Source organism: Vulpes vulpes, chromosome 3, assembly GCF_048418805.1.
Source record: "Vulpes vulpes isolate BD-2025 chromosome 3, VulVul3, whole genome shotgun sequence".
NCBI lineage: Eukaryota > Metazoa > Chordata > Mammalia > Carnivora > Canidae > Vulpes > Vulpes vulpes.
Window position 1 is genome coordinate 115,138,332 of NC_132782.1, and position 26,775 is coordinate 115,165,106.

Genomic DNA, 26,775 nt, shown 5'->3' on the forward strand with positions numbered 1-26,775 from the left:
GTCCTGTAGCGGCGACCAGGACTGCCCGGGAGCAGGCCCGGGCCTTGCAGGGTAAGGAAGCTCCCTGGGGGCCTGGCTGCAGTGAGCCCCCCCACCCCAGGAAGTGCGCCACCTCCCCCTGCCTCAGGGTGGGCTCCACCTGCCTGAGGACGGCACTGGAGTATGAGGTACGACGCGGTTTCTCGACTCACAGAAAAGAAACAGGAAGGAAACATCCCCATCTCAGAATGACTGGGTCACTGGTGATTCTTTTCCAGTGTCTTCCTTTATCTTCTACAAACACTTGCAAGCTCTATTTTATAGTAAAAAGTATTTTTTAGGAAAATGCATTTGTTGGCAAAATGATAGGATCCCTGCTTATGCCAACAGGCGGTACAGACAGGAGAGAGCCCGACAGCAGCTCAGGGGCCTCACCTGTAAGGGCAGCTCAGAGTTTCCAACAAACCACACAGAAAACAAGTCCAAGGATCTGAGTGGCTCCCTAGGTCCTGGCATGAATGTCAGGGGAACAGATGAGAGGCCTGTGGGATCGTGCTGGTGGCAGTGATGGCCAGAGGAGGGCCTAGAACGTCCAGCCGTGAGTGGCACAGGACCAAGTCCCCTGGGATGTCCCAGCAAAGGACGACTCCAGGGCAGGTGGGGACAACCCAGCCCATGTCAGCAAAGGCTGAGAGGGGATCCCGTCTGTGGCCCAAGACCCTGGTGAGGAGACCCAGGACCCCAGGCCTGGGGGGCAGGGATCAAACACGCTTCTCTTGCCTCCCTGGCCTGGCTTCCCTTTGTGGAGGAAGATCCCCACGTAGGAGAGCAAGGACGGAAGACAGGGCCTGAGATGCCCCGGGGCTGCACTCAGGGACCACAGGACCCAGCCGGGAAGGGAACCAAGGCCTCCTGGCTGGGCAGGCAGCGCAGGGGAGCAACAGCCGCACAGCCCAGGTCACCCCAGGTCAGCTTCCCAGGGAGCTCCAGAATGCCAAAGTGCCCCCGGCGGACATCCGTGCAGAGCGGGCAGCTGAGCAGGTGGAGATGGATCCGTGGGGAGCACACGTGGACGCGGCACCACTGCTGGACCAGGCCCGCCTCTGGTTTCGATGCTGCGGACGAGGTGCAGCGTGGTGGCGGGTCCTGGAGGAGCACCGCAGGAGGTGTCTGGGCCCTGGGAGCGCCGCCACTGCGTCAGCCATCCAGTGCCCGTCAGCGACGGCCAGATGCCGAGGGCGTGGGGAAGACCGCGGCACCCCAGCTTCACCGCCCACGGCCCGGGCAGCACCCAAGAGTGGCCAGCCCAGGGTAGAAGCTGCAGGTGCACACCAGCGCCCTAGAGGGTGGCAGGCGGGGTGGGTGGGGCAGGCGGGGGCCGTCTCAGGGCTCCTCATCCCGGGCACTGGGGGCCAGCCTGGGGTGCACGGGCCATGGGTGCTGGGAACGTGTCACCCGAACCAAAGCCCAGAGCGCTTCTCGGCCTCATGGCATCCACCACAAGCCCAGCTTGGGGAGCAGGGGGTGCGGTGCAAGCCTGCCCCCCCGAGTTTCCACAGCCCCCCCACCCCCGCCCAGGGCAGGACGGAGTCAGCAGTGGCCCTACAGTGAGGAGGCGCTCAGAGGGGAATCTGCTCAAGGAGGGTGAGCAGGCCTCCCAGGCCAGGGGCCTCGGGCACTAGGGGGACAGGGGAAGGCAGAGAGCAGTGGGGCTGTCCGTGACCCACACGGCCCCGCGGGCCCTCAGGCCTCCGGGACGGGCGGGCACCCGGTGGAGCTCCCGGAGAGACGGCTTCCCGCCTGCTGCAGGCCTGACGTCTGTCCTGATCTGCAGGGAGGCGCTGAGGCTTGGCGGGGCCCCCTCCCAGCACCCCCCACCCCTTCAGAACACCCCTCTCAGCCTTGCCCGACGTGGCCTTTTGGGGTAGCCCAACCCCAAACATACCCAAGAACATGTCTAGAAATACACCCAAGGGACTCGGGAAACCCATCAGGACCATATATGGTGACGTCAGCCCACGGGGCAGGGGTTTCAGGAAGGGGGCCACAGCCAGAGGTGACCCGCGGGAGGCAGGAGCGGCATCACCTAGAGCTTAGCAGAGGCGGCGAAATCTGCCAGCAGCTTGAGGTCATTAGGGAAGGTCAGCCATGCCCCGCCGTCAACCACCAGCACGGCGCCTGTCATATAGGATGCCAAGGGGCTGGCCAGGTATAGCGCGCCGTGGGCTACCTCGGTCTTGTTGCCCAGCCTCTGCAGGGGGATGTCCAGAACCTTGGTGCTGACACTGGCCTGGCGGCCACCTGCAAGAACACAAGGCTCAGCCCCATGACGGAGGGGACCCAGGGCCTCCCGCCCCCCACCCTGGGCTTGGAGACGGTCTCTTCCTAGGAGCCCAAGGAACCGGTCCTTCTCCTGGGCATGTCCCAGCCAGCTGGGAGGGGAACCCACGGAGGCACTGTGGGGCGCGGGGTCCCAAGGGCTTACCCAGCCGCCGGAACCCCTCCGTGCCACTGATAGGGCCAGGGGCGAGGCTATTGACGCGGATGTTCTGGGGACCCCACTCCACGGCCAAGTGCCGTGTCATCGCATCTGCACAGAGGAAGGCAGGCATGAGGGGAGGCAGGGCCCGGGCCGGGCCTCTCCACTGCTGGTTTCCAGGGACAGGCGGGAGAAGGACCCAACGGGAGCCCAGGCCGGCCGACCCGGGGGGTGCCCGTACCCACAGCCGCCTTGGCAGAGCCCGCATGCACTTGAAGCACCTGCCCCCGGGTACCCAGGGTCGCGGTGATGTTCACGATCACCCCTCCGTGGTCCTGTAACACATGGGGGAGGGCAGTGAGTGGGTGGCCGGAAGAGGCGATTCCCAGGAAGAAAGCACACGCACCCTGAAAAACTTTTCGTAGAGCACGCGAGACATGTTGAAGGTGCCCAAGCTGTCGATGTCCATCACAGTCTTAAAGGCATTGAAGGACAGCGCACTGGCAGGGCACAGGAAGTTTCCCGCTGCACCTGCGAGAAAACCACAACGTGCTGGAGCCCCGGCAACCAGGACACGGCCCTCGGGGTGCTCCAGGCGCCACAGGGCGGGGCCCGAGCACTTGGGGGCCCCTTTCTTCTTGAGAGACTGGGCAGGACAGATCTCATGGGCTGAATTACGTCCCTCAAAGAGATATGCTGAAGGGGAATCTGGGGCGCTCAGAGATCTTGATTTCAGCTCAGGTCATCATCTCAGGGTGGGGAGAGCGACCCCACATCCTCTGCACTCACTGTGGAGCCTGCTTAAGACTCTTTCTCTCCTGCTCCTCCCCCACATCTAAAAAAATAATAATAATAGGGGTCCCGGGGTGGCTCAGCTGGTTAAGCATCTGCCTTCAGCTCGCCTGCTGCAGGCCTGACATCTGTCCTGATCTGCAGGGAGGCACTGAAGTCCCGTGGGGACTCTGCTCAGCGGGGTCCTGTAGCTCCCTCTCCCTCAGTTCCTCCCCCTGCTGGGCACGCGCTGTCTCTCTCTAATAAATAAAATCTTTAAATAATAATAAAAATTTAAAATGTCCACCAAGGTTCTGGACATCCCCCTGCAGAGGCTGGGCAACAAGACAGAGGTCGCCCACGGCACGCTGTACCTGGCCAGCCCCTTGGCATATGCTAAAGTCCTAATCCCTGGTATCAGTGAACGTGACCTTATTTGGAAACATAACCTTTGTGGATGCAATCAAGTTAAGCTGAGGTCACCCGGGGCTAGGCAGGCCCAGACCCAGGGACTGCTGTCCTCTGAAGAGGAGGAGAGACACGACACACATGGGGGAGGCCACGGCCAGCCGGCGGAGACGCGCCGGGGAGCAGCCGGGATCGCCGGCCACCCCAGGGTGGGCAGAAAGGCCTGGAACAGAGCCTCCCTGGGCCTGCGGAGGGCGGCCTACCCACACCTTGGTTTTGGATTTGTGACCTCCACAAGTATGAGAGAACACATTTCTGCTGTTTTGGGCTATTCAGCCCGCGATACCTTGTTAGCTGCAGGAGATTGGGCATGCCATGTTTTTAAAAGGGAATTTCAGGGGATCCCTGGGTGGCGCAGCGGTTTAGCGCCTGCCTTTGGCCCAGGGCGCGATCCTGGAGACCCCGGATCAAATCCCATGTCGGGCTCCCGGTACATGGAGCCTGCTTCTCCCTCTGCCTGTGTCTCTGCCTCTCTCTCTCTCTCTCTCTCTCTCTCTCTCTCTCCCCCTATCATAAATAAATAAAAATTTGTTTTAAAAAAAGGGAATTTCAGCAGAGTGAGTCTTGACGTACCGTGCAGACTCTGGTGAGCAGGACGGGTCATACGGGCTCACCAACTGTAGGAAACGCAGGATGTGAAAACCAGGGCTGCAGTGGGTACGCGGGATTCTATCTACGAGCTGCTCAGTTAGTCTGTAAATCTAAACCTCTACTGAAAAAATTATGTCCTTTTTTTTTTTTTTTAAAAGGGAGAGTTTTGGGACATGAGAGTGCCCTGACTCTGTGTGTAGGCCGAGTTCTCAGGATGTCCACTTGAGCCTTGGCCAGGACAGGACCCCTGAGGCCCCTGAACCCACCAGAAGCCCCCGGCCTCACCCATCAGCCACTCACAGTTAACCAGAATGTCGATTTTCCCAAACTCCTTCAGTGCCTGGTCCACAGCAGCTGTGATGGCTGGAAAAGCTCGAACGTCCAGAGATAAGGGGAGGCACCGCTGGCCAGTGGCAGCAGCCAGCTTTCTGGCAGCCTAGGAGCCAGAAGGAAAGAGGTGGGCAGCAGCACAGTGGCCTCGTGGGGGAGTCTGACGAGGGGGATGTGTCCAGGGGATGCTGGGAGGCTGCCGCTTGCTGCTGGACCCCACTCCCGGAGGCACAGCAGCCAGGCGGCCACTCCATGCAGCCACAACCCCCAGTGGACAGTTCTAAGATATCCCTCTCTCTCCCCGTCTCCCTAGGACCCTCCTTCGACATTGCCCTTCAGGCCACTGGCCACTGGTCATGGGTCAATGGCAGCCCCAGCTGACTTCTAGTCCCTGCCACAGAGACCAGCTGTGGCAGTGGTGACAGTCTCCTCCCAGGTGGATCCAACATGTGAACCACCCTCAAGATCCGAATGAGCTGAGATCTCTCTTGGGGCCACAGTACCACCCAACACGAGAGTCTCCTCAGAAGAGATGTTGTAAAAAACCAGGGGGTACCCTTGGGAGGCCACTCGTACTGAAGGTCCGTGTTTGGGAGAGAAGCAGGATTTGGTGTCGCCATCTTCTGGACCTCAGGACCCTCCAGGCACAGGCTCTGGGCCCCCACAGCCACCCATGGGTGGGATGGACACAGGAAAGACCCCCTCACCTTAGACACTCTTGGAAAGCTTCTGCTGGCGATGACTGTGTGGCAGCCGTGCCTGCGAAGCCAGAGGGCAGGTGTGAGGGCAGCAAGGCACAGGGGACACACCAGGTGGCCTCCTGCCTGGTGCTCTAGGCACAGCTCCTCTTCCCCAAGGCTCTCTTGGGCTGAAGCACCAGCCCAGGGCCGAAGGCACAGCTTGCAGAAAACACAGGGGCCCGAGCAAAGCCGAGTGGCACCAAAGGTACCCGCCCTGGGGGCCCCAGACTGGGTCTCTCTGGCATGCGGTACACCAGCCACACAGAGATATGGGTTCTCCCCCAAACACCATGTACTCAGCAGTGACACAGCCGGGAGCCTCAGATGCACAGCCCGGCAGCTGCATGGGCCCTGCTGGGTGCCCTGGGCTTCTCCCTCCGAGGCTGGGGTGAAGGACACGGAGGGCCCACGCTGAGGCCAGGGTGCCTGCCCTGCCTCACCGCCTGACACACTCAGCCTCACAGTAATAGCTACACCTGCTAAGCAGCCCCACCTAATCCTCAAAATGACCCTCAGCACAGCTGGCCATGCTCTACTCAGAGAAGCAACATGCACAAGCTGCCAGCTTGGAAAATGGGATTCACCTGCAATGGATGAATCCCCAAATCTCATCCAGTGAGACCCATTCTCTATGAAAAGTGGAGGCCTGGAGAAAACCGGCGAGGGGTCCATAACATATCAACAGGCTTCCTCTTCCCCCCAACCCCAGCCTAACTCTGGCCCTTTCCTCTGGGGCTCACAAGTGGTCAGCCTGGGCCTAAGGTCACAGATCTTGTGTTCCAAGAGACACTGTGCTCCGCACACTGCTGGAGTCAACTCGGCTCACCAACCCTGGGTTGGCAAGGCCCCAGGGAGCTTGGCAGCAGAGTTAGCTCAACCTATTGCACCCTTCCTCTGGTACAAATGGGGGTGCTGGGGCCAGAGCCTTAGTCTCAATGAACCTCTAGGAGGAGACCATAGAGTCCTGCCTCCTCCAGGAAAGCACCTGACCCTTTCAGATGCCCTCTGATGGCTTGTTGTCTAGAAGGGTTCCTACCACCCACCAGCATCTTGCCCAGGGATACAGCAGGGTCCATGCAAGGTGGAGTGAGTTTCGGGGGTGGGAGGGAGTGCAAGAGTGCATAGAGCAGTGCTCACCGCATAAAAATCTCAGCAATCCGGAACCCGATGCCAGAACCACCACCGGTGATGAACGCCACTTTGTCCCTAAGAAAACAGGAGGCATTTTAAGAGATAGATCCCTAATCTTCTTTTCTTTTTTTTGAAGATTTTATTTATTTATTCATGAGAGACACACAGAGCGAGGCAGAGACACAGGCAGAGGGAGAAGTAGGCTCCACGCAGGGAGCCCGACGCAGGACTCGACCCCGGGTCTCCTGGATCACACTGTGGGCTGAAGGCAGGCACTAAACCGCTGAGCCACCCAGGGATCCCCCGATCCTTAGTTTTCTAACAGACCAAAATACAGCATCCAGTGTATCGCTCTGTTCTGCTCACCTGATTATATTCTCTTTCTTAAAAAAAAAGCTGGTTTTTTGGTTTATGGTGTCTTCTGATTTGTTTAGTGTATAGTTCCCCGGGATCGTTGTTGCCATTTTAGTATTGTGTTCTCTCATTCATCTGTTCTCTGGACAGAATGGCAAGATGGAAAAACGCACCTCAGAAAAGAGAACAAGAGGCAGTACTGACCAGGGACCTAATCAGTATGGACATAAGTAAGATGTCGGAACTGGAGTTCAGAATAACAATTATAAAGATGCAGGTTGAACTTGGGGAGGAAAAACACATAGAAGACACCAGAAAATCCGTTTCTGGAGAAATAAAAGAACTAAAATCTAATCAAGTTGAAACCAAAAAGGCTATTAATGAGATGCAATAAAAAATGGAAGCTGTAACAGCTAGGATAAATGAGCAGAAGAGAGAATTAGTGATCTAGAAGACACAATAATGGAGACTAGAGAAACTGAGAAAAAGCGAGATAAACAGCTACTCACTGAATCACCAGGGGAGGATTCGAGAGAGAAGTGATGCCATACAGCGAAACAATATTAGAATAATTGGGATCCCAGAAGAAGAGGAAAGGGGGGAGGGACAGAAGGTATATTGGAGCAAACTATAGCTGAGAACTTCCCTAAATCTGGGGAAGGAAACAGGCATCCAAGTCCAGGAGGCGTAGAGAACCCCCCTCAAAATCAATAAAAATAGGCCAATACCCCAACATATAATAGTGAAACTTGCAAATCTCAGAGACAAAGAGAAAATCCTGAAAGCAGCTGGGAATAGGAGGTCTGTAACCTTCAAGGGTAGAAACATTCTCTAGCAGCAGACCTGTCCACAGAGGCCCGGCAGGCCAGAAAGGGCCGGCATGGTACGTTCAGGTGCTAAATGAGGAACGAGAGAGAGGTAGGAATTTAGCAAGGCTTGGGAAGAGATCAGAGACATGTTACAGATGAGCATCAAATCTCAAACTTCAAGAAACATGAGTGGGGCACCTGGGGGACTCAGTTGGTTAAGCATCTGCCTTTGGCTCATGTCACGATCTCAGGTCTTGTGATCAACCCCACATCAGGCTCCCTTGCTCCATGGGGAACCCACTTCTCCCTCTCCCTATGCTGCTGCTCCCCCTGCTTGTGCTCTCTTTCTGTCAAACACATGAGTTTTTTTTCTAAAGCAAGCCCCATCGATATGCTGCCTGCAAGAGACTCTTTATTTTTTTTAAGATTTTATTTATTTATTCATAGAGAGAGAGAGAGAGAGGCAGAGACACAGGCAGAGGGAGAGGGAGAAGCAGGCTCCATGCAGGGAGCCCGACATGGGACTCGATCCCAGGTCTCCAGGATCACGCCCTGGACTGAAGGCAGCGCCAAACAAAGAAACACCTCAAAAGGTGAGCCACCCGGGCTGCCAAGAGACTCATTTTAGATCCAAAGATACCTCCAGCTCATGAAAAGAAAGCTGGGGTAAGGCAGCCAGGGTGGCTCAGCAATTCACTTATTTTTTATTTATTTTATTTTTTATTTTTTTATTTTTTGGCTCAGCGGTTTAGCACCTCCTTCAGGCCAGAGTGTGATCCTGGAGACCTTGGATCGGGTCCCACGTCGGGCTCCCTGCATGGAGCCTGCTTCTCCCTATGCCTGTGTCTCTCTCTCTGTGTCTCTTATGAATAAATAAAATCTTAAAAAAAAAAAGAAAGAAAGAAAGAAAGCTGGGTAGTACTCCTTCATTAAACAAATTAAATCAAATTAAATTTTAAATCAAAAGCTGTCATAATAGATGAGGAAGGACACTATATCATAATTAAACGGTCTATGCAACAAGAAGATCTAAGAATTGTAAGTATTTATGGCTCTAACATGGGAGCAGCCAATTGTATAAACCAATCAATAACAAAATTACAGAAACACGTCGATAATACGGCAATAGGAGAGAACTACAGCACCGCTCTCACAGCTACGCACAGGTCATCTAAGCAGATGAACGAAGAAACAAGGGCTCTGAATGACACATGGGACCACACGGATGTCACAGATATATTCAGAGCATTCCACCCTAAAGCAACGGAATGCACCTTCCTCTCAAGTGCACAGGGAACATTCTCCAGAATAGATCACATACTGGGTCACAAATCAGGTCTCAGCTGGTACCAAGAGATCCGGATCACTCCCGGCACATTTTCAGAGCACAATGCTTGAAACTGGAACTCAGTCAGAAGAGGAAATTTGGAAAGAACTCAAATACATGGAGGCTGAAAAGCATCCTAGTACAGAATGAATGGGCCAACCAGGAAATTAAAGAACAACTAAAATAATTACGGAGGGGCACCTGGCTGGCTCAGTGGGTCGATCTCGGAGTCATGAGTTCAAGCCCCACACTGAGCACAGAGCCTACTTAAAAATAACAATAAAGTTATTAGGTGAGACATGTTTGCAAGACACAGGAGCCTTCCTCCACCCGCCCCTCAGCCCCACCCTCCCGGACCAGGACCCGCACCGGGACACACAGTCTGCTCCCAACAGGACAAAGGTTAGAACACCACCCGGACGAGGGTTAGAACACCACCCCGACGAGGGGTAGAACACCACCTGGACGAGGGTTAGAACACCACCCCGACGAGGGTTAGAACACCACCCGGACGAGGGTTAGAACACCACCCGGACGAGGGTTAGAACACCACCCCGACGAGGGTTAGAACACCACCCGGACGAGGGTTAGAACACCACCCGGACCAGGGTTAGAACACCACCCCGACGAGGGTTAGAACACCACCCCGACGAGGGTTAGAACACCACCCGGACGAGGGTTAGAACACCACCCGGACCAGGGTTAGAACACCACCCCGACGAGGGTTAGAACACCACCCCGACGAGGGTTAGAACACCACCCGGACGAGGGTTGGAACACCACCCGGACGAGGATTGGAACACCACCCGGACATCTGGATCGCCGGCCGCCAGCACCCGGTCCTCTGCCGTCGCAGTAAAACCACCCGCCCCGAGCCAACTTCGCAGCGCTGCGCCCCGGGGGAGCCCCTGACTCCGCCCTCACCTGAGCAGGTCGGGGCAGAAGAGATGGCGGTACTCGGGGAGACACTCGTCCTCACTGACGTCGGGCGGTGGCTGGGCCATGGCGCGCGGGGCGGCCGGGGTCGCGAGGACGGCAGGGACCGGTCGGGGCGGGCAGCAGCGGGGCCCTCTCCGGGGATCAGCGCCCTGGCCCGGGGGTGCGGGAGCAGACGCAGCGTTGGCCTAACCCGGGCGCCGACCGCGCGCCAGCCCCGCCCACAGCGGCTCCCAGTTCCGCCCCAGACGCCCCGCCCCGGACTCCCCGCCCACGGCACCGACCGCCGTGCTAGCCCCGCCCACAGCGGCTCCCAGCTCCGCCCAGGACGCCCCGCCCACGGCGCCGACCGCCGTGCTAGCCCCACCCACAGCGGCTCCCAGCTCCGCCCAGGACGCCCCGCCCACGGCGCCGACCGCCGTGCTAGCCCCGCCCACAGCGGCTCCCAGCTCCGCCCAGGACGCCCCGCCCACGGCGCCGACCGCCGTGCTAGCCCCGCCCACAGCGGCTCCCAGCTCCGCCCAGGACGCCCTGCCCACGGCGCCGACCGCCATGCTAGCCCCGCCCACAGCGCCGCGCCGCCCCGCCCCGTCCGTCCCGCCCACAGCGACCCTCGCGCCTTCCAGGACTCGGTGCTCGGACCCCGCGGCTGCGCGGCCTGCTGGGCCTCGGGCGGTCAGGCGCAGTGGGGCGGCGGGCACCGAGGGAGCTGGCTTCGTAACCGCCTCGGCCTTGATGACGGGAGCGGGCGTCAGCGCCCTGGCCCGAGCCAGGGGTCACCGCGGACACTAGGCTCCGGGTCAAGGGTCGCTGCCCCTCCGCGCCTTAACAACCTGTTTGGGGAGGCACTTAGCGTCTGACGGCCCGCCCCCCGAGCCCCTCCCTTCACTGCTGCGGTGGAGCCGCGAGAGCCCAGGACCGCCTCCCCCTCGCATGGGCAGCCCGAGCTGCCCGAGCTGCTCTCGTCCTCACAATGGCCGGTTCGGTGACTGCCTGGGAGAGGTTAGGGCACTGCATGCGAGCCCTGGGGGCGGGGCACGGCAGCCACCAGGGCTGTGGGCCGGGATCAGGGCGTCCTTTATAAAGAAGTCACAGCGCAAACGAGGCCAAGGCGGCCACAGCAGGTGCGAGGACGTGCAAAGTCCGGTACCATGACAAGTGACCAGGGTCATAGCTGAGGACCAGAGCTGGTGTGATGTGTGCAGCGCCGACACGAGAACGGGGAGCCCTGGCCAGGCTCCGCAGAGGCCGGAACGGAGCTCTGCCCTGGGGGCTTCAGGGGCCCCTACACACCCTTCTCGCCACCCTCCTGCCCTGCCCGAGGCAGGCAGGCCCTGCTGAGCATGACCAGGTGGGGGTGCTGGGCCTAGGCGTGGATCCCCCTACATTTCAGGCTGCAGGCCTTTGCACCTCTGCCTGTCTGATCCAGTTAAAAATGACGGATCCCCGACCGGTGCGTGAGCTTAAGGTAAGCTTTATTTCTACTCTCAAACTCTTACAGCTTTGCATGAAGTCCTCACCCCTAATCTGAGAGATGGCAGGAAATGTACCAAGTGACCCACGCCCACCACAACACAGTGATGTCTCACCTCCCTTGGGGGAAGGGCACTTACGCTACGTACTTTTGGAGACACCCCAAAGGTTGTCTGGCACTTTGGTATAGAAAGGATTTGGTCCAATTTCTTACTGGCTCAGGATAGTAAAAGGCACATAGAGTTGGTTGCTCAGCTCCTCGGGGTAGCGTGGAGCGGAAGGTAGATGGGGTCTGGGACAAAAGGGCAGACCGCTGGGGTGGGCTCGGGGTCTGCACGACAGAGGTAGTTGATCCTGGATGGCTGCAGGGTGGCTGAGGGCAGCCCGAGTGCTCAGGCTGCGTAGATGCTGCTCTGGTGGTTTTCGTCTGCCCAGTCCACCAGCTCACTGCTCTGAAACCATAGCTGGATCTCCCTCCGGGCCCCCTCCACGGAGTCGCTGGCATGAATGATGTTCCTGCGCCAACGAGAGGCAGCAAAGGTAAGGCACGGACTTCAGTGGGAACCTTGGAGGTCCCGGGAGGCATCTGCTAACCCCCTGCTGTCGAGAGGGGCAAGCCCGGTGCTGGGCGATGTTTCTCTGTTGCAAGAACAGAGCCGGAAAACTGGTTCCAGACTGACCTTGGCCTCTCCCCACAACCTCACGCCCAGCCCCGACCCTTTCTGGGAGCCCCGTGTTCCCACCAGCTGTCCCATGCCACCCCTCCGGGGTGGTAACACTCAGAGTCAGACAACACACAGTGAGTGCTTTATCATCTCCTATGTGTAAAGGGCTTCAAAAAACCTGTTCTGGCAAACATTAGGTGTGTGTGACATCCCAGCATCGAAAATCTCTGGCTTTCCTTTGGCCCCAGCAAGATGCCCAGTTCCCGTGGACCTGCCTTAGGAGCAGACTGCCAACCCACACTCAGGCCCTCCTCAACCCCTAACGAGCTGGCCCGTCACCTCCAGTGGCTTGAGTGTGTCAGGGCCCCCAGACCTGCTGATGTGGACACTGAAGTCCCCCCTGATGGTGCCGGGGGCAGCCTCAGCTGAGTCGGTGTGTCCTATCATGGTCCTCGAGGAGCAGACCACATTGGGGCCTTCCCAGACCTGCAGCACAGAGATAAAGGCGGGCGGGACGGGGTGGGGATCGCCAAGGACTCAGCAGCTCTGGGCTCCGCCCAGGGCCCTCCACCCCTCCCACCACCCCTGCGTGCCCTACCATGGCCACCACGGGGCCGGAGGTCATGTAGCTGATGAGTGCTGGGTAGAAGGGCTTCCTCTGCAGGTCATGGTAGTGCTCAGCAAGGACTCTCTCTGGTGCCTGGGCAGCATTGGGGCAAGGGTGAGGGGAGCCCCTGGGCACTGGGCCAGGGACCGTGGTATCCTGACCTCAGGCGCTTTGCAGATAACACCTACATGGGCTGGCACAGCAGCAAGTACCTCCCCACCCCTCCCCTGCTACCGCCAACACCAGGATACTCCTCCTGACCCGGGGCTGAGGTAGCCCCCACCGGTCCCAAGGACACCCATGGGCCGAGGGCCCTGGTACCTGCAGCATCTTCATCCCCACCAGCTTGAAGCCCCTCCTCTCAAAGCGCTGGATCACGTCTCCCACAAGCCGCCGCTGCACCCCATCCGGCTTCACTGCAACCAGGGTCCGCTCTCGAGTCCAGGAGGACCCTCCTTTAGAAGAAGGGGAATCAGGTGCCTCACCCTTTCACATCTGCCTGAACCTGGGTTCTGCTGCCACAGCCCAAGTGTCACCTGGCCGTCAGAGTGCCTGCCTCTACCAGAGCAGCTCTGGACGGGAGAAGGGCAGGGCTCACAGCAACGGATGCCCAGCAGGACTCTGCCTTTCAGAGAGCAACAGGGGGTCCCCTGGTGCTTGCAGCCCGTCAGGAGGGGCTGTGGCTCTGCCCGTGCAGTGGCAGGGGCACCCATGATGGGATCCGGGCTCCCTGAGGAGGCATCTTCGAGAGGTGGGGGGGCAAATCCCAGCTCGGAGGCCACCCAGAGACCCAGAGATGCCACATGGGAAAGAGGGCATGTTGTTGGCCTTGCTTTTGACTGCGGGGCTCCAGAGTGATGGCACAGTCACTGTCCGAACTCCCCAGCTGCCGCGTGAGGAAGGACCCAAAGCGCATCCTCTGGGTCTGAGGGGGAGGAGTGGCAGGGAACCAGGCAGTAATGAAGTGTCCCTTCCCCACCAGGTGGGCCACGCACAGGGGACAAAGGGAGCTCGGGCCTGAGGAGGAGGGCAGGGGGCATCCTGTGCAGGGGGAGACTCCGGAGAGCTGTGGACCCGCTGCCCCACGGCCCCCAGCTCTGCGCGGCTGGAGGCTCTGAAGGCCGCCGCTGGGGGACCCAAGCACAGGACCGAGCCCGCCCCAAGGGTCTCTAGGGGTCACTGCAGCACACAGGGGGCATAGTCGCCCCTTACAAGCCCCGGCCCCAGACTCTCACTGACCCGCAGCCCCGGGTCCAGGCCCAGATGTGCTCCCGAGAGGAGCCTACACCCCGGCGGGGGGCGTCCGGGGAAGTCCTGCAGCCGGTGCCCCTAAGACCCCGCGTGGAGGGGCCCTCTGCGGGGCTGGCCTGCCGCCAGCCGGCCCGGCCCCCTGGGGGGCAGCTCGCTCCGGCGGCGTCGGGAGAGCCCGCGGGCCGCAGTGACCGGGAGAGGCCCAGCAGGCCTCGGGCTGCCCCGGGCTCCGGAGCCCTCGGGTCCCTGCGCCCGGGCGCGGGGAGGGGGTACGGAGGCGGGGAGACGCGCGGGCGCCCCGAGGGCTCGCGCGCCAACAAAGGCCCGGCGCGCCCCCTCCCTTCCCCTCCCCCCTCCCCCTCCGCGGGTCGCCGGCCACTCACCCGAGTTGGAGCGCGCGAGCAGGCAAGGCCCGGGGACCCGCGGGCCACGTAGCAGCCCCGGCAGCGTGGCGCGCCCCAAGACGCCGCCCATGACCCCGGCCCGCGGGCCGCTGGCGAGCACGGGGAGAGCGCGGGCGACGGAGCCCCGAGGGCGAGGGGGGAGGGGCGGAGGGAGAGGGAGGGGAGGGGTGGGCGAGGCCGGGGAGAGGGAAGGGGCGGGGCCACCACGGAGGGGATTGAGATGGGGCGGGGGGCGGGGCCACCGCGAAGGGGAGGGGGCAGGGGCAGGGTCACCGTGGAGGGGCGGGGCGGATGGAGGAGAGGGACCACCGGGGAGGGGAGGGGGAGAAGAGGTGACGGAGGAGGGAAGGAGAGGGCGGGGCAGGCAGGGAGGAGGGGCGGAGGGAGGGGGATGACCCACCGGGGAGGGGAGGGGAGAGGGGCGACCGAGAAGGGGAGGCCGGGGTCAGGAGAGGGCGGGGCGGAGGGAAGAGGAGGGGCCAGAGAGAAGGGGAGGGGAGGAGTGGGGAGGGCAGTGAGGAGGGAGGAAGGGGGAGCGGGGGGGAGGGCGGGGTGAAGAACCCCGTATTCTGTTGCAGTCCTGCTGTGGTGGGTAGGTCGGTGGCCAGCTACTGTTGGCAGGAGATCTAGCGGATCTTAACGGGTTTTTGAAAAATCAAATAAGCTTTTTGATGCTGCTGCGAGTGGAATTGTTTTCTTTAATTTCATTTTTGATTGTTCATTGAAAGTGTACAAATACAATTGACTTTTGTGCGTTGATCTTGCCTATCCTGCAGTTTTGCTGAACTCATTTATTCCAGTAGTTTTTTTAGTGGATTCCTTAGCATTCTCCAGGTATGAAATTATGTCATGTGGACACGGAGATCGATGTTTCTTCCTTCCCAGTGCGGATGTCTTTTATTTCATTTTCTTATTCAATTGTTCTGGCTACAATCTCCAGTAAAATATTGAATACAAGCGGCCTTCTTTTTCCACTGGCTTAATTAAGGTGAGGGGTTAGTTATTGCTGTGAGATTGCTTACCTTAAAAATAAAGTAGTCCTGTGGGGCCTAGGGGGCTCAGTGAGTTAGTGGGACTCTTGGTTTCAGCTCAGGTCATGATCTCAGTCAGGGTGGCGGGATCCAGCCCCTCACTCAGTGTGCAGTCTGCTAGAGTTTCTGTCTGTCACTCTGCCCCTCCTCCTGCATGCTCACGTGTGTTCTCTCTCTCTCAAATAAATAAATCTTTTTTTAAAAATGAAATAGTCCAAAAAAAATGAAATAGTCCATTAATTTATCAGAAAAAAATGGCTTTGTTCAAGAATAACATAGAATTGGGCCATCTGGCTGGCTTAGTTGGTGGAGCGGATGACTCCTGATCTCAGGTCATGAGTTTGAGCCCCACAGTGGGTGTAGAGATTCCTGGAAAAATAAATCAAAATCTGAAAAAGAAAAGAATAACAGAGAATTGGAGTTTGGGGTCTGCAAGGTAAGGCAAAGCCTTGGGCAAATCCAATGAACAGAGAACTTGATTTCATGGGAACAGAGGTGGACATTAGGAGCTGCTGTTTTGTTTTTTTTTTTTTTTTTAAGATTTTTATTTATTTATTTATTCATGAGACACACAAAGGGAGGCAGAGACACAGGCAGAGGGAGAAGCAGGCTCCACGCAGGGAGCCCAACGTGGGACTTGATACCGGGACCCCGGGGTCACCCCTGGGCTGAAGGCAGGCGCTCAACCCCTGAGCCCTGGGGCGTCCCCGGTGATGGATTTCTTACAGGAGATTCCGCGTACATCTCTCCCTGTTGGGGCTTGTGATTCATGACTGTTTGTTGTTGATTCTTCTGTTGAGGTCCGTAAATGACAGTCCTGTTGGCATCTGTAACTGACAACTCCTCCTGTACTTGATGATGAGTCATGGGCTCCCCCTCATTTAACCACCTGGCCCCACTTTAGTGAGGTTTCCCTTTATTAATTTTTTAAGGATTTGAGGGCAGTCCGGGTGGCTCAGCGGTTCAGCGTCTGCCTTTCGCCCAGGGCGTGGTGCTGGAGACCCGGGATCGAGTCCCACGTTGGGCTCCCTGCATGGAGCCTGCTTCTCCATTTGCCTGTGTCTCTGCCTCTCTCTCTCTCTGTGTGTGTGACTATCATAAATAAATAAAAATTAAAAACAAAACACACTAAGATCTTTAAAAAAAATGTTTTTTTTCTTAAAGATTTGAGAAAGAGAGGGAGGGGCAGAGAGAGAGAGAGATAGAGAGAGAAGCAGATTCCCCGCTGCACGCAGAGCCCCGGGAGAGCCCTGATATCAGGATAGGGGCTGAAACCAAGAATCAGACACTTAGACTGAGCTGCCCAGACACCGCTCCCTTTATTAATTTTTACGAGACTTCTTTTCATTTCTAGTATAAACATTTACAGTTATAAATTTCCCTGGGGGGATCCCTGGGTGGCGCAGCGGTTTGGCGCCTGCCTTTGGCCCAGGGCGCGATCCTGGAGACCTGGGATCGAATCCCACGTCGGGCTCCCAGTGCATGGAGCCTGTTTCTCCCTCTGCCTGTGTCTCTGCCTCTCTCTCTCTCTCTGTATGACTATCATAAATAAATTTAAAAATGTTAAATAAATAAATAAATAAATAAATAAATAAATAAATAAATTTCCCTGGGGACAGCTGAGTGGCTCAGCGGTTGAGCGTCTGCCTTCAGCCGAGGGTGTCATCCTGGGATCCTGGGATCAAGTCCAGAGTCCTGCATCGGGCTCCCCTCATGGAGCCTGCTTCTCCCTCTGCCTGTGTCTCTGCCCCTCTCTGTGTCTCTCAGGAATAAATAAATAAAATCTTAAAAAAAAGAAAGAAAAAAAAAAGAAAAGAAAAACCAAACATATGATCCAGCAATCATGCTCCTTGGTGCTTACTCAAATGAGTTGAAAATATATATATACACACAAATCTGCACATAGATATTTATAGCTGCTTTATTCATAATTGCCAAACTTGGAAGCAACCAAGACGTCCTTCAGCAGATTCATGGATAAATAATCTGTGGTGCATCCTTACAGGGGATATTATTCAGTAATTAAAAATATGAGCTATGAAACCACAAAAAAAAAACATGGAGGAAAATTAAATGCATATTACTCATTGAAAAGAGCCTATCTGAAAAGGTTAAATGACATTCTGGAAAAGGCAAGGGTAAGGAGACAGTAAAAAAAAAAAATTCAGTGATTGTTAGGGGGTGGGGGGAGTAGGTGGGGTGTGAGCAGATTTTTAAGGTAGCAAAACTATTCTGGATGATACTACAATGGCAAATAGACATTGTTACACATTTGTCAAATCCAGAATGTGCAACACCAAGAGTGAACTCTAATGAAAACTGTGGACTTTGGCAAATAATACTGTCAGTGTAGCTTCACTGATTGTAACAAATGTAGCACATGATGCAGCAGCAGTGGGATGCGCCTAGGGAATGAAGGCACGTTTGGGGGCAAAGGGTATGTGGGGACAACACACTCCTGCTCAGTTTCCCTGTGAACCTGAAACTCCTCTAAAAACTAAAATCTGTTCAAAAAAACACACAAACCATGAAGAAAGAAAAAAGTCGTCACAGAATGGGAAAGAATGTTTCCAGCGCCCTAAACCCATCCATGGCGAGGGTCTTATTATCAGAAATCAATGAGTAGAAGACCGTAAGCCAGTGGCCCAGCAAATGCTTGCAGATTCTCTCCTCCAGAGCAAGTCCAAACAGCCAAGAAGCATACGCAGAAGTGCGCAGCTTCAGGAGTGATCGGGGGAATGCAAGTAAAGCCAGAGGAAAAATCTGAAACTCTGGGGCGCCTGGGTGGCTCAGTCCATGGAGCTTCTGACTCCTGATTTCCATCAGAGATGGAGCCCGCATCCTGCCCTGTGCTCAGCGGGGTCTGCTTGAGGTGCTCCCTCTCCTTCTGCCCCTTCCTCCACTCACGTGCCCTCTCTCTCTCTCTCTCTCTCTCTCTCTAAATAAAACCGTTTTAAAAATCTCAGAGTCGGGGATCCCTGGGTGGCTCAGTAGTTTGGTGCCTGCCTTTGGCCCAGGGCATGATCCTGGAGTCCTGGGATCGAGTATCAAGTCAGGCTCCTGGCATGGAGTCTTCTTCTCCCTCTGCCTGTATCTCTGCCTCTCTCTCTCTATGTCTATTGTGAATAAATAAATAAAATCTTTAAAAAAAAATAAAAAATAAAATAAAAAATAAAAAAATCTCAAAGTCTGGGCAGCCCGGGTGGCTCAGTGGTTTAGTGCTGCCTTCAGCCCAAGGGTGTGATCCTGGAGACCCGGGATCACATCCCACGTCGGGCTCCCTGCATGGAGCCTGCTTCTCCCTCTGCCTCAGCAGATGCATGGATAAATAATCTGTGGTGTCTCTGCCTCTCTCTGTGTCTCTCACGAATAAATAAATAAAATCTTAAGAAAAAATTAAAAAACTCAAAGTCTGAAAATTCCAAGTATTAGGAAGATCGTGGCCCATTGGAATTCACGTACCGCTAGTTAGAACCTCAACTGACAAAACCCACTTCGGTCAGCAGTTTGGAATTATCAAGAGAGTGAAAAAACCTACAAAATGCAAGGAAATATTGGCCAATCATATACCTCAGAAGGGTCTTCTTTTTTTTTTTTTTTTAAGATTTTATTTATTTAGGGCAGCACTTGTGGGGCAGCGCTTTAGCGCTGCCTGCAGCCCAGGGTGTGATCCTGGAGTCCTGGGATCGGGTCCCACGTCAGGCTCCCTGCATGGGGCCTGCTTCTCCCTCTGTCTGTGTCTCTGCCTCCCTCTCTCTGTGTGTGTGTGTCTCTATGAATAAATAAATAAAATATTTTTAAAAAATATTTTATTGGGATCCCTGGGTGGCGCAGCGGTTTGGCGCCTGCCTTTGGCCCAGGGCGCAATCCTGGAGACCCGGGATCGAATCCCACGTCGGGCTCCCGGGGCATGGAGCCCGTTTCTCCCTCTGCCTGTGTCTCTGCCTCTCTCTCTCTCTCTGTGACTATCATAAAAAAAAAAAAAAAAAAAAAAAATTTATTTATTCATGAGAGAGAGCGAGCGCACCTGAGCCAGGGTGGGGGTGGGGGTGGGGCCCGCCGAGGGAGAGGCCGGCTCCCCACTGAGCAGGGAGCCCCACGTGGGGTGCAACTCAGGGGAGTGGGGGACCGGGGATCATGACCTGGGCTGAAATCAAGAGTCGGATCCTCAACTGACTGAGCCCCCTGACACCCGGGGGTGTCACTTCCAAGGCCACTTGCAGAAAGCCCTGAACGAGGGCTTCTCCTGCCCTGCTTTGACCCACACTTTCCAGGTGGGCTCTTCTTTCCAGCTCATCTCTTGGCTGGATGAGAGCCTGAGGACAAAGTACCCCTGGTGGCCCCAAAGCCACCTGCCCCACCGTAAGGACGGCCTGGAGCCCGCAAGCCCGTGGGCACCCAGTGACTGACCTCAAGACGATGACTAGCCTGACCTCGCTGCCCCCACTTGTGCACCCATCGTTGCCCCCGTGTGTCCGGATAACCTGGAAGTGGTTTCCACAGCCTGGACACGGTCTTGGACACGCCAGTCTGGTCTTCACCATGTCTGTGTCGTGGAAATAACTCTGTTCCTTGCTTCACTGCCTGTGGATCTTGTCAGCGGCCAGCGGCTGGGCCTGGGGTGTCTGGGATCCCCAAGTCGGGGACTCTCGTGGCCCACACCCTGGCCGAGGCCCAGCCATCCCGCCTCTCTTCTGTCCACCAGCCGGGAGCGCTGCGCAGTCCTGCGTCCACGGCCCACGCCCCGGCCCACGGCCACGCGATGAGGAGCGCAGCGCATCCCCCTGAGTCGAGGCTGGAGGTGACTACAGCGGGGCGGACGCCGGGGGCCTCCCGAGCCTGACTCTCCAGTCGAGCCCCAGCCGGGCTCCCGACCCGCAGAAACTGCGAGGTCCCAGGTGCATGTTGCAGCAATAAACCAGTAGATCAAAGACCGAGGAGGGGGCGGTGTGGGTGGTCTCACCACCTGGGACTGGGACCCGGTGTCTAGGACACACGCCGCTATCCTGTCCCTTGGGGGCCGGGCTGTGACCACCTGGGCCCACTCCCAGCCCTCTGCCCAGCACCTGCCGCCTCTCAAGGCCGGGCCCACGGGGTTCCAGTGTTGGGGTGTCAGTGTGGGTGAGGCCCGGGCCCAGGATCGCAGTCGGGGCCAGCACAGCCTTGGATTTCTGGCACATTCCTGTGAATGTGCTGGTGGTCTTCGCCCAATGTACTTGGGGAGACCCGGCCCAACCCCCACGCCAGCCCTACCAGCTGCTTCCGTCAGCCCCGTTTCCTGGCACTACAACGGGCACTGCCCACACTGGGATCTCCCCACCATTCTTGGGGGTTTTGTTTGTTTGTTTGTTTTTTAGATTTTATTTATTTAAAATAAACTTGCGGGTTTTAAACTTGCGCCTCCTTTGGATAAATGGGGACATCCCTGTACGTGTCCCTGCGGTGGGCCGGCCCGGAGCTGTCTGTCCCCGCAGTCCCCCAGTCAGCAGCCACAGCTCACTCTCCTCTAGACGCCACTGCTCCTGCTTCGGTCTGGGGCCGGGAGCCTCGCTCTGCGCCACGTCCCTCTTCTGCGTTGGTCACACCGTGGGCCCGGCGCCTGGCTCCCTGCGGAACCCGCCAGAAGGTCCGGTCCACAGTCAGTGGACGCGGCCCGCAGCACGTAGGCGGCTCACAGCTGCTGGCAGTCGCTTTAGGATCCCTGTCCCCATTCCTCCATCTAGCAGGTTCCACCAACCGCCGACGGGCCTCGGGTCTGTGCTGCGGGCAGGCCACCGCCAGTGCTCCCAGTGCGCCCCGTGGGGCCACTCCCGGGGTGTGCACGCACATTTCTCCCCATGAACTCACCCTGCTGTTACTGTAAAATATTTGTGTTCATTGTGGTCAAACTCTTTCTTCTGAAGTCTACCGACCTGATAAACGTAGGCACGCCGGTTCCTCGTGGTCCATCCATCCATCCACCTGTCACCCGTCTGGGTCGTGTGGACAGTTGGGCTGAGCCACTTCTAGGGATAGTCCAGGCTTGCTTTATCTATTTCTTTTTAAAATTCAGTTGGAGGGCAACCCTGGTGGCTCAGCGGGTTTAGCGCCACCTCCAGCCCAGGGCCTGATCCCAGGGACTCGGGATCGAGTCCCACGTCGGGCTCCCTGTATGGAGCCTGCTTCTCCCTCTACCTGTGTCTCTGCCTCTCTCTCTCTGTGTGTCTCTATGAATAAATAAATAAAACGTTTAAAAAAATTATTTAAAAAAATAAAATAAAAAATAAAATTCAGTTGGACAAACTCTGACTTTTTAAGATGTACTTATTTATGAGAGCGAGCGGCCCTAGGTCCCTCTGCCTGTGTCTTTGCCCCTCTCTCTCTGTGTGTGTGTGACTATCATAAATAAATAAAAAAAAATTTTTTTAAATGTTACTTATTGGGATCCCTGGGTGGCGCAGCGGTTTGGCACCTGCCTTTGGCCCAGGGCGTGATCCTGGAGACCGGGGATCGAATCCCACGTCGGGCTCCTAGTGCATGGAGCCTGCTTCTCCCTCTGCCTGTGTCTCTGCCTCTCTCTCTCTCTCTCTCTCTCTCTGTGACTATCATAAATAAATAAATAATTAATTAAAAAAAAGTTACTTATTTATCCACGAGAGACACAGAGAGAGGCGGAGACACAGGCAGAGGGAGCAGCAGGCTCCTGCGGGGAGACCTCGATCCCAGGACCCCCGGGGTCACCCCCCCCCCGAGCTGGAGGCAGATGCTCAACTGCTGAGCCACACGGGCGTCCCAGATTTTGTCTATTCTTTTTTTTTTTTTTTTTTCTGATTTTGTCTATTCTTAGAGGATGTTTTTGGCAGACATAGAATTGTGAGTTAACAGGAGTATTTTTTTCTAGCATTTTGAAGACAACATTCTGCTGTCTTCTGGCCTCCATTGTTTCTCACTTCTGAGACGTTATAAATCATTCAGACTGTTGTTCCCTTAAACGTCATTTTTCTCCAGCTGCTTTCAATATTTTCCGCTCAAGTTTCATTTCCAATAGTTGAACCTGGTGTGGTTTTCTTTGTATTGATTCTTCTTATGGTCACCAAGCTGTTTGAATCTGTAAATGTGTTTCACTAAATCCGAGAATTTTTGGCTATTAATTTCTCACCCATTCTTTTCTGCCTCCTTCTCTCTTTCCAGTCCTCTTGGGACTCCAACTGTATTCTATTGTGTGGTCTTTATGTATGTATGTATGTATGTATGTATTATGTATTTATTTATTTGAGAGGTAGGATGGGCAAAGGGAGAGGGAGAGGGAAACTCAGACTCTGCACTGAGCGTAGAGTCTGACACGGGGCTTGATCTCACAACCCTGAGGTCACAACCTGATCTGAAACCAAGAGTCAGATGCTAAGCCGACCGAGCCCCCAGGCGCCCGGATATCCGCCTTGAGACCTGTCAGACCTGTTTGTCCCTGCTCAGGCTGCTGCTGGTAGGAGCCAGGAAAAATGGGCTCCTTCTCCTAGGATGGCCCCCGAATAGCCTCACCAGCATGTGCTGGCCCAGGCACAGGGCGAGGGGTGCCAATGGGAGCCTCCAAACCAGAGAACAGCTCTCGGTCCTCCTGCCCTGCATGCGCCCCTCACCCACCACCCTCTTCACTTGCCCCTTAGAAAGGGACCAGGAATCTGGTCTGGTCACCATGCTCCAATGCATTTGGACCTCATCCCAGGCTAACTGCAGGCTGAGGGCCTGCAGGCACTGCTTGTACCCTTCACCCTCTCCTTCCCAAGTGCCCGGGACCTGGCACGGGAAGCATTCATTCACCCACATAAAGTGGGGATAGATAAGAACCTCACGCTGAACTTCATGGAAAAAAAAAAAAAGGTTAACTTTTATTTTATGCATAATTCTTTTTTTTTTTTTTAAGATTTTATTTATTTATGACAGATAGAGAGAGAGGCAGACACAGGCAGAGGAAGAAGCAGGCTCCATGCAGGGAGCCCGATGCGGGACTGGATCCTGTGATTCTAGGATCACACCCTGAGCCAAAGGCAGGAGCTAAACAGCTGAGCCACCCAGGGATCCCTGGGTGAAGTATTCCTATGAAGCCCAAAGGTCTGGGGACCCCCAGTCCAGTTTATGGTGACAAGGTGGGGCCTAGGACAAGAGTAAGAAGGAGGTCTGCATTGCAGAACCCAGACCGCAAAGGTCATGACCCTGCTCCTTCCTACTGGAGCCTGCAGTGGGGTGTGCGACAGAGGCCCTGAGCACACAGGGTGAGCTCCTTCCCACCTGGGGTCTTCCTAGGGCCTCACACACAAGACACCCTGGGAGGAGAAGCCTGAGTGGATGAAGGAAGACAGGGAGGGTGACCAGGAGCAGCCAAGTTGTCCGAAGGCCTGGAGCCCTCTCAGTGGGTGCAGGCCTCTAGCTGGAATGGAAGCCATGGGGGCTGAGGCCAGATGTCAGCTGGGCCCAGGGTGGCAGCACCACCAGCCTGCAATAGCCAGGAAGGAGGGGAGGAAGGAGGGATGGAGGGGGTAGGGAAGGGAGGAGGAGAGGAAGGGAAGGGAGGGAGGAGGGAAAGGGAGAAGGGGAAGGGAGGGAGGAGGAAGAGGAAGAGGGGAGGGGAGGGGAGGGAGGAGGGGGGACTGGAGCTGCTGAGGGGCAGGTGAGACAGGGGAGGGTGGGGGTGCCGCCGCACCCCCTCCTGCACAGGGTGGGCTTGGAGGCCCTGGAGGTGCCTTGGATCCAGGTGCTGCAGAGACAGCGTCCTCGCAGTTCCCCAGGTGTGAGCATTGCCACGGGGACCTTGAAATGCTGGAGGCCTGAGGGCACCGGGCTGCTCTGTGCGCCTCACATGGCTCCCGGCTCCCCTCGTTACTTGTCTGGAAACTGCTGCTCCCGGTGCCCCAGCCCAACAGCGGACCTGCACCTTCCCGCACCTTCTCTGGCAACGGCCTGTTTTTCTTCCAGGTTGTCCTGGTCTGGGGGGCGGGGGAGCATCCTTCCTCAGTCCCCCTCCTCTCTGGACTGGATGACCTTTGCCCTACCCTGTACTTTCATAGTTTTCCTACTTACACAACAGTTTTTTTAAAGGAATCTCCTCCCCCTCGCGGGCTTGAACTCGCGACCCCAGGAGTCCCCACCATTCCGCGGAGGGCCCCCCAGGCGCCCCTACTTACAAAGCACTTTTGAGAACAAGGTCAAGTGACCGCCATTGCCTCCGTGACTCCCTGGGTTCCTGGCCCTCTCGCTTACTCCTGTACCTGCGGGGTGTGTTCTAAGTCGCCCTCTAACGTTTTAGTCATTTTGTTCTCAACAGTGGCCCAACCTCTCTCATTGGAACTTGCCCTTGTGGCACGTGATGGGGACAAGGGCCGCTGCCATCCCCGGGGGGGGGGGGGGGGGGGGGGGGGCAGCCTCTCGGGGCTCCACTGGAGGCCCCCCAGGGGCGTCCTGGGCTTCTTCCCAGGGCGTGTGCAGTACTTAGCGTGGCCCCCCACCCAGCAGCCCAGGCCACCCGCCCTGGACACAGCCCGGGAGGAGGGGCCCAGGAGCTGCACACTGAGGTGACCCTCTGGAGCAGCAGAGGAGGAAGGTTGGTGGGGACCTGAGCCCAGCCCGGCGGGGGGGGGGGGGGGGGGAGGATAGGCTTCCAGTGCTCAGCACTGACCACAGCTGCTGTCCCAGCATCGCCCTGGCTCAGCCTTGCGCCCTAAAATTGCAGCTCAGCAAAATCACAGACATGACCTCTGTCCCTTTAAGTTGAGAATGGCCAGCTGGCCGGGGGTGAGGGGGGCCCAGCCAAGACCCGGGGAACAAAGGGTCTCTTTGCTGGCATCACACCTGGGCCCCCGTGCTCCACCCTTCTGCAATTTTCGGGCCCCTGGGCTGGCTGGGTCAGTGTCCCCCTCCCCCCTCCCTTCCTTCCCCTGCCTTCCCCTCTGTGAGCTCTCAGCCAACACTCCCTACACAATGCCCAAGACACACCCACAGGTAAAGCCGGCCTTCCATCCTGGCTGCCTGCCGGGTTCCCTCCCTCTCTGAGGGACTCTGAGGAACTCTATGAGTCCATCAGCATAACCTGTCCCCAGGTGCTTCCAGCGGGTCTGGGCCTTCCGCGCACGCAAGGTAAAAAAGAAAAAAATCCTACAGGGTGTTCTGGGGACTCCATTGGTGAAGCATCCATCTCTTGATTTTGGCTCAGGTCCTGATCTCAGGGTCGTGAGTCCAAGAGCCCCTTTCCTGCTTACGATTTTCCCTCTCCCTCTGCATCCCCCTAAAAAAAGAAAAGAAAAGAAAAAAAAACTAGAAAAAAAACTTCCTGCAAAATTTTGTAGGTAGCTTTTTGTATACACTGTTCTGCTGTTTGCTTTTCTGAGCCAAAGCGGCATCTGGCGCCGGTTCCCACTCAGTACGTGCAGTTTGCGGGCTTCTCTTTGACAGCCGCTCTCTGTGGCTGCGTGAATCCCCGTGAACGCCCCTGGCCTAACGACCTCGATGGGGAGTGGGCCCGCCGCAGCACAGAGTGGCCTCTCCCCTCCTGAGCCTCCCTGGAGAGGACTGGAGCAGAGCGGATCCCACAGCTTCTGGGAGCCCCAACCTCTGCTCCCTAACACCCTTCCAGCGGGAACTTTTTGACCTTGGCAGATTTGTCAGGCAGAAGACATCTGTGCTTTTCAGCTTGCATTTCTCCAAGGAGGGGAGGTTGGGGTCTGTTCCCCTGCATTTGGGCGTCCGTCCCAGAGTCTCCTCAGGCTTTGCGGGAGAGTGGGCATTGTGCTCTTGATTGGCAGGGCTTCTCCGTCCCAGGCTCTTCATTCTCAACTCACTCAGATCGGCCCTTCCCTGTAGGAGCCGTGAGCCTGGCCCGAGTGCAGCAGGTTCTCACCGACCAGAGGCAGCATGCTCCGCAGAGCCTGCATCTCCCCTGGTTCAGTTTGTCTCTCCTCTAGACTTCTGAGTTAGGGTCATCTTTAGAAATGCCTTCGTTTCCCCAAGACTCTGAAAAAGTTCCCCCAAGTTTTTTTTTTTTTTTTTTTTTTTAAGATTTTATTTATTTATTCATGAGAGACTGAGACAGGGAGAAGCAAGCTCCCCACAGCAGCCTGAGGTGGGACTCGATCCGGGACCAGGACCTGAACCAAGGGCAGACGCTCAACCATCCAGGCGGCCCAGTTTTTTTTCTTTAACCCCTAAATCCTTAACCTGTTTGGAATTCAACTCCACGTGAAAGGTGAGGGCAAATTCCACCCACTCAGACAAATCGGCATCTTATAGAGGACAAAATTCCCACAAGTACATGGAGCTTTTTCATTTTCCCGTGGAAGTGCGTTCTTTACGCTCATGGCGGCTTCGGCTTCGTGGTGTGGAGGACCCGGAGGCCCTGCCTGGGGGGTGTGGAGGACCCGGAGGCCCTGCCTGGGGGGCCGCTGCCAGCCGAGCACTCGGTG

General features: G+C 56.7%; 2 protein-coding genes and 2 long non-coding RNA genes across 8 annotated transcripts; 1 reads left to right on the forward strand and 3 right to left on the reverse strand.

The window, feature by feature from the left end:
- Positions 1-228: 228 nt before the first annotated feature.
- On the reverse strand, positions 229-10,175 carry DECR2 (2,4-dienoyl-CoA reductase 2). Of its 4 annotated transcripts, XR_012000705.1 has the most exons (10): positions 9,904-10,134; positions 6,856-6,985; positions 6,496-6,564; positions 5,326-5,377; positions 4,589-4,724; positions 2,865-2,989; positions 2,700-2,793; positions 2,465-2,569; positions 415-2,280; positions 229-292 (listed from the first exon to the last, which is right to left on the reverse strand). XR_012000705.1 is itself a non-coding variant. In XM_072754316.1 (9 exons), the coding sequence occupies exons 2-9, from the start codon at positions 6,972-6,974 to the stop codon at positions 2,066-2,068; spliced, it is 915 nt and encodes a 304-aa protein (XP_072610417.1). In that variant the 5' UTR covers positions 6,975-6,985; positions 9,904-10,161; the 3' UTR covers positions 229-2,065. The 4 variants fall into 4 exon arrangements, 2 of the variants coding, with proteins under 2 accessions (XP_072610417.1, XP_025840589.1); XR_012000706.1 differs by lacking the exon at positions 6,856-6,985 and having other exon boundaries at positions 9,904-10,175; XM_072754316.1 differs by having other exon boundaries at positions 229-2,280; positions 9,904-10,161.
- Positions 10,176-10,942: 767 nt separating this feature from the next.
- On the forward strand, positions 10,943-12,975 carry LOC112909097 (uncharacterized). The gene is made up of 3 exons (XR_003233046.2): positions 10,943-11,383; positions 11,853-11,928; positions 12,838-12,975. It is a non-coding gene; the product is annotated as an uncharacterized lncRNA (long non-coding RNA).
- On the reverse strand, positions 11,374-14,551 carry NME4 (NME/NM23 nucleoside diphosphate kinase 4). The gene is made up of 5 exons (XM_072754325.1): positions 14,295-14,551; positions 12,982-13,115; positions 12,652-12,753; positions 12,427-12,539; positions 11,374-11,904 (listed from the first exon to the last, which is right to left on the reverse strand). Exons 1-5 carry the CDS (start codon positions 14,383-14,385, stop codon positions 11,781-11,783), a joined length of 564 nt encoding a protein of 187 aa, XP_072610426.1. The 5' UTR covers positions 14,386-14,551; the 3' UTR covers positions 11,374-11,780.
- Positions 14,552-23,188: 8,637 nt separating this feature from the next.
- Positions 23,189-25,600, reverse strand: LOC140598339 (uncharacterized). Of its 2 annotated transcripts, XR_012000708.1 has the most exons (3): positions 25,476-25,600; positions 24,505-24,588; positions 23,189-24,306 (listed from the first exon to the last, which is right to left on the reverse strand). It is a non-coding gene; the product is annotated as an uncharacterized lncRNA (long non-coding RNA). The 2 variants fall into 2 exon arrangements; XR_012000707.1 differs by lacking the exon at positions 25,476-25,600 and having other exon boundaries at positions 24,505-24,634.
- Between the last annotated feature and the right edge of the window lie 1,175 nt (positions 25,601-26,775).

Excerpts from the sequence above, each read along its gene's own strand:
- DECR2 (XM_072754316.1), bottom strand. The coding sequence starts at position 6,974 with ATGAGAGAACACAATACTAAAATGGCAACAACGATCCCGGGGAACTAT. Across the intron at positions 2,990-4,588 it reads AATCGACATTCTGGTTAACT|GTGCAGCGGGAAACTTCCTG; the intron begins GTGAGTGGCTGA and ends GTTTTCTCGCAG. Across the intron at positions 2,794-2,864 it reads TCTACGAAAAGTTTTTCAGG|GACCACGGAGGGGTGATCGT; the intron begins GTGCGTGTGCTT and ends CATGTGTTACAG.
- NME4 (XM_072754325.1), bottom strand. The coding sequence starts at position 14,385 with ATGGGCGGCGTCTTGGGGCGCGCCACGCTGCCGGGGCTGCTACGTGGC. Across the intron at positions 12,754-12,981 it reads TGGGGATGAAGATGCTGCAG|GCACCAGAGAGAGTCCTTGC; the intron begins GTACCAGGGCCC and ends AATGCTGCCCAG. Across the intron at positions 12,540-12,651 it reads CCGGCCCCGTGGTGGCCATG|GTCTGGGAAGGCCCCAATGT; the intron begins GTAGGGCACGCA and ends TCTGTGCTGCAG.